Source organism: Zea mays, chromosome 5 (genome assembly GCF_902167145.1).
Source record: "Zea mays cultivar B73 chromosome 5, Zm-B73-REFERENCE-NAM-5.0, whole genome shotgun sequence".
Classification (NCBI taxonomy): Eukaryota; Viridiplantae; Streptophyta; class Magnoliopsida; order Poales; family Poaceae; genus Zea; species Zea mays.
In genome coordinates, this window is record NC_050100.1 from 79,183,344 (window position 1) to 79,191,112 (window position 7,769).

At 45.3% G+C, this 7,769-nt stretch overlaps 1 protein-coding gene across 1 annotated transcript; it reads left to right on the top strand.

Moving 5' to 3' along the window:
* The first annotated feature begins 488 nt into the window (after positions 1-488).
* Positions 489-5,633, top strand: LOC100272422 (uncharacterized). The gene is made up of 3 exons (NM_001359615.1): positions 489-3,639; positions 3,987-4,478; positions 5,038-5,633. Exons 1-3 carry the CDS (start codon positions 580-582, stop codon positions 5,173-5,175), a joined length of 3,690 nt encoding a protein of 1,229 aa, NP_001346544.1. The 5' UTR covers positions 489-579; the 3' UTR covers positions 5,176-5,633.
* The last annotated feature ends 2,136 nt before the right edge of the window (positions 5,634-7,769 follow it).

Sequence of the window (7,769 nt, forward strand, 5' to 3'; positions counted from 1 at the left end):
CCAGAGCGAAAGTTTGGGTACGATACTTTAAATTGAATAAAGTTTGAGTTAAACTTATAAATTTTTTTATTACAAATAATTATTTTATTATTTAATTTTGGAACTTAATGTTTATATACACTGATTTACCTTAACAAATACTTTTATAAAAATATAAATGTATCAAGAGTTTATTTGTATTTTATCAAATAACATCGATCAAAGTTATATTTAGAAGATTGTGTCGTTATTCTAAATGATAACTAATAGGATACCAGAGAGAGTACTATTTTAAGACAGAGAGACTGTATGACTAACTTTCAGTTGTTTATGACAGCATCTTAAAATTCAAAACACAAACAAACAAATTAGTTCGGTCGGTTCGGTCCAAATGGCCAAGTCGCAACTTGGTGGCATATGGCAATTGGCAAGGCCCGGTTCGGTCGGGCCCTGCCTCCGTCCGATTTGATAAGCCGCAGAGTTTCCCACTGTTCGAGCTCCGCCCGCCCGTTCTAAAACCCTAGATCTCTCTCCCCTCACCCCCGTCCCTCGACCCGCCGCCGAGTCGCCGGAGGAGGCGGGGGCCTCGCCGCAGAAGCCATGTACCTCTACAGCCTGACGCTACAGCGCGCGACGGGCGCGGTGTGCGCCGTCATCGGCAGCTTCAGCGGGCGGGACTCGAAGAAGTCCGCCGCCTCCGGGTCCGGCTCCACGCAAGAGATCGCCGTGGCCCGGGGCAGCACGCTCGACCTCCTCCGCCCGGACCCGGAGACGGGCCGCCTCCGCACGCTCCTCTCCGTCGACGTCTTCGGCGCCATCCGCTCGCTCGCGCAGTTCCGCCTCACCGGCGCCAACAAGGATTACCTCGTCGTCGGCTCCGACTCGGGCCGCCTCGTCATCCTCGAGTACTCCCCCGACCGCAACCGCCTCGACAAGGTCCACCAGGAGACCTTTGGCAAGTCGGGCTGCCGCCGTATCGTCCCCGGCCAGCTCCTCGCCGTCGACCCAAAGGGCCGCGCGCTCTGCATCGCCGCGCTCGAGAAGCAGAAGCTCGTCTACGTCCTCAATCGCGACGCCGCCGCGCGCCTCACCATCTCGTCCCCGCTCGAGGCGCACAAGTCCAACACTCTCACCTTCGCCCTCGCCGCGCTCGACTGTGGGTTCGACAACCCCGTCTTCGCCGCCATCGAGCTCGAGTACGCCGAGTCTGACCGCGACCCCACGGGGCAGGCCGCCAACCAGGCGCAGAAGCTCCTCACCTTCTACGAGCTTGACCTGGGGCTCAACCATGTCTCCCGCAAGGTCTCTGAGCCGATTGATAATGGTGCCAATCTTCTCGTGACTGTACCGGGTGGTGGTGACGGTCCCAGCGGTGTTCTCGTGTGCTGTGATAACTTCGTGCTGTACCGGAACCAGGGCCACCCAGAGATTCGTGCTGTTATTCCACGCCGTGCTGACCTCCCTGCTGAGCGTGGCGTCCTCATTGTCGCAGCCGCCACACACAAACAAAAGAGTATGTTCTTCTTCCTGCTACAGACTGAGTATGGTGACATATTCAAGGTTGACCTCGATCATAATGGGGATGCTGTTAGTGAGCTCAGGATCAAGTACTTTGACACCATACCAGTGACATCGGCTGTCTGTGTGCTGCGCTCCGGTTTCCTCTTTGCTGCTTCTGAGTTTGGCAACCATGCACTTTACCAGTTCCGTGATATTGGTAGAGAAGCCGATGTTGAGTCATCTTCTGCAACACTGATGGAGACAGAGGAGGGATTCCAGCCAGTTTTCTTTCAGCCAAGGGCACTGAAGAACCTCATGCGCATAGATGAGATTGAGAGCCTCATGCCAGTCATGGACATGCGTGTCGCGAATTTATTCGATGAGGAAACACCCCAGTTGTTCACTGCCTGTGGCCGTGGTCCACGCTCCACGTTGCGCATCCTGAGGCCTGGCCTTGCCATCAGTGAGATGGCCCGATCAATGCTGCCTGCTGAGCCTATTGCTGTGTGGACTGTCAAGAAGAACATCAATGACATGTTTGATGCTTACATTGTAGTGTCCTTTACTAATGTCACGCTTGTGCTCTCTATTGGTGAGACTATTGAAGAAGTCAGCGACAGCCAGTTCCTGGACACGACTCACTCCCTTGCAGTCACGCTCCTTGGTGAGGACTCTCTAATGCAGGTCCATCCAAATGGCATCAGGCACATCAGGGAAGATGGCCGTGTCAATGAGTGGAGGACGCCTGGAAAGAAAACTATTACGAAGGTTGGATCAAACCGTCTCCAGGTGGTAATTGCTCTTAGTGGTGGAGAGCTCATCTATTTTGAGATGGATATGACTGGTCAGCTCATGGAGGTAGAGAAGCAGGACATGTCTGGTGATGTTGCGTGCCTGGCCATTGCACCGGTCCCTGAGGGGAGGCAAAGGTCCAGATTTCTTGCCGTAGGATCCTATGATAACACCATTCGTATCCTCTCATTGGATCCTGATGATTGCCTGCAGCCTCTAAGCGTCCAGAGTGTATCATCGGCACCAGAGTCACTCCTATTCTTGGAGGTCCAGGCATCAGTTGGTGGTGAGGATGGTGCAGATTATCCAGCCAACCTTTTCCTCAATGCTGGTTTGCAGAATGGTGTTCTTTTCCGTACCAACGTCGACATGGTTACGGGTCAGCTATCTGACACACGTTCTCGATTCCTAGGCCTGAGACCTCCAAAGCTGTTCCCTTGTATAGTTAGCCACAGGCAAGCAATGCTCTGCCTGTCCAGCCGTCCTTGGCTGGGTTACATACATCAAGGCCATTTTCTCTTGACACCACTGTCCTGTGATACACTCGAATCTGCAGCATCATTTTCTTCTGATCAGTGTTCAGAAGGTGTAGTTGCTGTTGCGGGAGATGCCTTACGTATTTTCACCATTGAACGCCTGGGAGAGACTTTCAATGAGACGGCAATCCCTCTGCGGTACACCCCAAGGAAGTTTGTGATTCTACCAAAGAAAAAATACATTGCTGTCATTGAGAGTGACAAAGGTGCATTCAGCGCAGAAGAGCGAGAAGCTGCTAAGAAAGAGTGCCTTGATGCTTCTGGTGCAGCGGAGAATGGAAATGCGAATAATGGCGATCCTATGGAGAATGGTGATGGTCAAGATGGTGCCGAGGAGGGCAACACATTTCCTGATGAACAATATGGTTATCCAAAAGCTGAATCTGAGAGGTGGGTTTCCTGCATTAGGATCTTGGATCCAAGGAGTAGGGACACAACCTGTCTGCTGGAATTGCAGGACAATGAGGCTGCTGTCAGTATCTGCACTGTGAATTTCCATGATAAGGAGCATGGAACTCTACTGGCTATTGGCACTGCCAAGGGTTTGCAGTTCTGGCCAAGGAGGACCCTTGCTGGTGGATTCATCCACGTATATAAGTTTGTGGATGAAGGGAGGTCACTTGAACTTCTACACAAGACACAGGTGGAGGAAGTACCTCTTGCATTGTGCCAATTCCAGGGGCGATTACTTGCAGGTGTTGGTTCAGTGCTCAGACTATATGATCTGGGTAAAAGAAAATTGCTCAGAAAATGTGAAAACAAGCTTTTTCCGAGGACATTAGTATCTATTCATACCTACCGTGATAGAATCTATGTTGGCGATATGCAAGAGGTATGCTCTCAATCTTCGTTCAGTTCTCTTGAATTCCCTCGATTGTCAGTTTTTTCACATGGATGTGCATTCTAAGTTTGACAGCATGTTATAGTTGCCTCAGTCTATCCTTTCCCTAGACCCCACTTGTGTGGGAGCCTCTGGCACTGGGTATGTTCTTTACTAGTGTGAGAGTTTGAAGCGGATTGTCTGCCATACTTGAATCATGTAGAATACCGGACATGTATTTGTTTTTGTGTTGATATTTTGTTGTACAATTACCTCTATTGTTGATTGACTGAGATCCTTACCTTGGCTTCCTTCCTTTATTTCTGATACTTTCTGTTTGGTGCCATTTTCTTTTGCAGTCATTTCACTATTGCAAGTACAGACGAGATGAAAACCAACTCTATATATTTGCTGATGACAGTGTTCCCAGGTGGCTTACAACAGCACAACACATAGATTTTGACACTATGGCTGGAGCAGATAAGTTTGGGAATATATATTTTGCTCGTCTTCCTCAGGATATCTCAGATGAGATTGAAGAAGACCCAACTGGAGGCAAGATTAAGTGGGAGCAAGGGAAGTTAAATGGTGCCCCTAACAAAGTTGAGGAGATTGTGCAGTTTCATGTGGGTGATGTTGTAACGTGTTTGCAGAAGGCCTCTTTGATTCCTGGTGGAGGTGAATGTCTTATTTATGGGACTGTGATGGGCAGTGTGGGAGCACTGCTTGCATTTACCTCCAGGGAAGATGTTGATTTCTTCTCTCACTTGGAGATGCATCTGCGTCAGGAGCATCCACCATTGTGTGGAAGAGATCACATGGCTTACAGATCTGCCTATTTTCCAGTGAAGGTAAAATGTTCCTTGAATTGGATTTGTTAACCAGGCGATATATAATACTCTGATTCTAATATTCTACAATGTCACCAAGTGCACATTATGTTAGCATGAGAAAAGACTGATTTAGCATTTTTGTGCTCGCCTTGCAGTAAAAATTAGTTGTCCTCTTGACTTTGTAGCAGTCTAACCTTGAAAAACCACAGGAATTTACTGCATGAATAATGAATGGTGCCCACAATTCACACAAAGAATAGCACCATAAATTACCAAATGGAAAATTCATATCCACTGGACTTGGTACAAACTCCTATGTCGTATCGAGTAACTTGATGAAGTTTCATGAGCCCCTCTGGCATGGCATTAATGTGCTTAGTTTGTGATTAATGATGTACTACAAATTCATTAGATATTGTCAGGCTATGCATAATATATTTAAGTTCGAGTTTATGAAAACCATGCTGACGTGGGCTGCTGCTCATTCACAATTTTATATGTTTGTTTGTTCGTTGTTACAGCTGAACTGCACATGCAGTTTGAAACATGCTGTTACTGATGTGTTTGTCTGTTACAGGATGTGATAGATGGTGATCTCTGCGAGCAGTATCCCTCCCTCCCAGCTGATATGCAGAGGAAGATTGCTGATGAGCTGGACAGAACTCCGGGTGAAATCCTGAAGAAGCTAGAAGACATCAGGAACAAAATCATCTAAAACAGCGGCTTAGTGTGAAGAAACTAGGCAGGGCAGTGCCGGTGCTCTTTGCTTTAAGACTGTATCCAGTTCGAGCTGTTGCCGCACTTCAAGATGTGACAGCAGCGCATCCAACAAGTTTGGAGCACGCTGATCTGTACGATCTTTCCTGATGCTATCTGGTCCAGTCGGCGATTTATTGCTGAGATAGAGCATGTACGGCACCAGAATGAGTTTTTTTGTATCTCGTAGAAGTGATTTAGCTGATGTCGTTGACTGTTTACTTGGCTTGATGTAATTGAGTGAAGTTATTCATGTTGGATTATTCGTGTAGTACGGGGTTACCTTGGTAATGTACTACCACAAGGGCTTGGTTGCTAGGAAGGGAATTGGAGGGTTCCAATTAAGCCTTCAATCCTCTCTAATTTCCTCCCAAACAAGCCCTAACAGATTTTTGAAGCGCAGATGCGTTGCTGTCATTGCCTTTTCAGATTGTTCAGCTGATGGAATCCTCAGTTGACAGCTCTTCAAAGAGAGGGAAAGCAACGTAGGTTCGCAATACTGGAGCCGATCATCAGCTCAACTCAAAACAAGGTTTACATGTAACTCTATACTATTAAGGTCTAGTTTTGGTACTATAGGATTGATCTCAATCCACATGTATTGAAGTGGATTGGGGTGTAACTTAAACTAATTTACACCCCAATCTAGCTCAACGCATGTGGATTGTGGATAATACTAGAGTACTTAAATAAAACCTAAGAGGTTGTTTAGTTTCTATGGACAAATTTGTAGTCCTTCCATTATATTCTATTTTAGTCTTTAAATTATCAAATATATGGAAACTAAAATAAATATTTATCAATTTAGAGACTAAAATGTAATAAAATGAAGGAAATAAAATTTTGTCTCTAAAAAATTAAACACACTTTAAGTGATTGTAGTTGATATGGTTTCTATATAACATATATAACCAACTAAGAGAACATTGGTAGGTTGTGTCTCTAGCATCCCCATTCCAGCAGAACCCTGCCATGTAAAGGTAAATAGAACACGATAGCAAGCAACATCAGCAGATGAAAGAGAATGACCAACGACACAACAGATGAGAACTAAATATCTAAACAGTGCATGCATTCAGGGGCCTCTCTTATCACCCACTTGCCCTGGTACTCTACCATTGAAGCTGTTAGCTTCTGACCATTTCTACCAGCCAACATTGTGGATACACACCGCTATTCCGTTGGACCACTGGAAATCAACACACAATTCCTTGCCATCTAATGTTTTGTCTTCAAGCTTCTCAAAATCAATGTAGGCTAAAGTCTGATCTTGGGAGGATACATATGTATTGCTACAATATCTATATATCACATAGCTAAATCGTGTTTAAATGAGATTACATATGATTGGTTTTCAAGCAGATATCCAAACAAGACAAGTCTTATTACAACAGCACAACAATGAATAACAGAGATCCTAGTTCTAACTAAAACAATCCTCAACAGATATTTGCTGTGTGTGCGCAATTGCTCAAACCAAGCATATTCTAGATTGGAGGGAGTAAGAATTTAAACAAAGAAAAATAATATTCTAGTCGCCATTCTCCATTAGCTTCATGGCAGCTTCAGTGGGTCATCTTTCCACGTTTATCCCTGAAAAATAATACTCTAGTCGCCCTTCAACCTTTTCGAGGCTTGCATGATCTAGCGGTCGTTGTAAAATATTTAGTGTTGTAAGTTTAGTTAATTTTGATATATGGGAATCCAATGAGTAAACCAAGTATCATTCAGTAGATAAGCCCAAATATGATAATAGCTAGTCAGTAAAGTAGACACATGAACTAAATGCTATAAATTGTTGAACAAGAAAGGCCTGCATATCTGCCCAGGATTCAAGATTGCTGTCCTCTCTTGAAATTTGGCTTCGGAGACAGCTTAAGCATCATATTTTAGGTTTGTCTTCCTTTGAGAGAACCAGAGCAAGGCTGCGATCTGGTCTGAGATGGCTCAAAGAGGGGGATGCCAATACTGCTTATTTCCAGCACCATGCCAGATACAGGAATAAGAAAAACTTTATTGCCAGTTTGAAGAAAGAGGACATGGTGTTCACTAATCAGAAGGATAAGATTGAGGTGGTCTGGGATTTTTTCAGCAAATTGTTGGGATCTGTGGAACAGCGTAACTTCACTCTTGATCTTCAGTCCTTTCATAGATCAGCTGTTGATCTTACTGAGTTAGACCGAATTATTGATGAGGAAGAAGTTTGGAACACCATCAAGTCCATGCCTTCAGATAAAGCTCCCGGGCCAGATGGCTTTACAGGTAGATTCTACAAGATGGCTTGGCAAATTATCAAAGTAGATTTTATGGCTGCTGTGAATAGACTGTTTCAGGGTGATGATAGTAGACTTTTTCTCCTCAATTCTGCATATATTACCCTGCTGCCCAAGAAAGTTGATGTGGAGGAGGTAAAAGATTTTCGCCCCATAAGTCTGATCCATAGTTTCGCCAAGATCATCACTAAGCTGCTGGCTAATCGGTTATCAGGGAAATTATCGCAGCTTGTGTCACCTAATCAAAGTGCGTTCGTGAAAGGTAGATACATTTTGGATA

Excerpts from the sequence above, each read along its gene's own strand:
- LOC100272422 (NM_001359615.1), top strand. The coding sequence starts at position 580 with ATGTACCTCTACAGCCTGACGCTACAGCGCGCGACGGGCGCGGTGTGC. Across the intron at positions 3,640-3,986 it reads ATGTTGGCGATATGCAAGAG|TCATTTCACTATTGCAAGTA; the intron begins GTATGCTCTCAA and ends TTTCTTTTGCAG. Across the intron at positions 4,479-5,037 it reads CTGCCTATTTTCCAGTGAAG|GATGTGATAGATGGTGATCT; the intron begins GTAAAATGTTCC and ends TGTCTGTTACAG.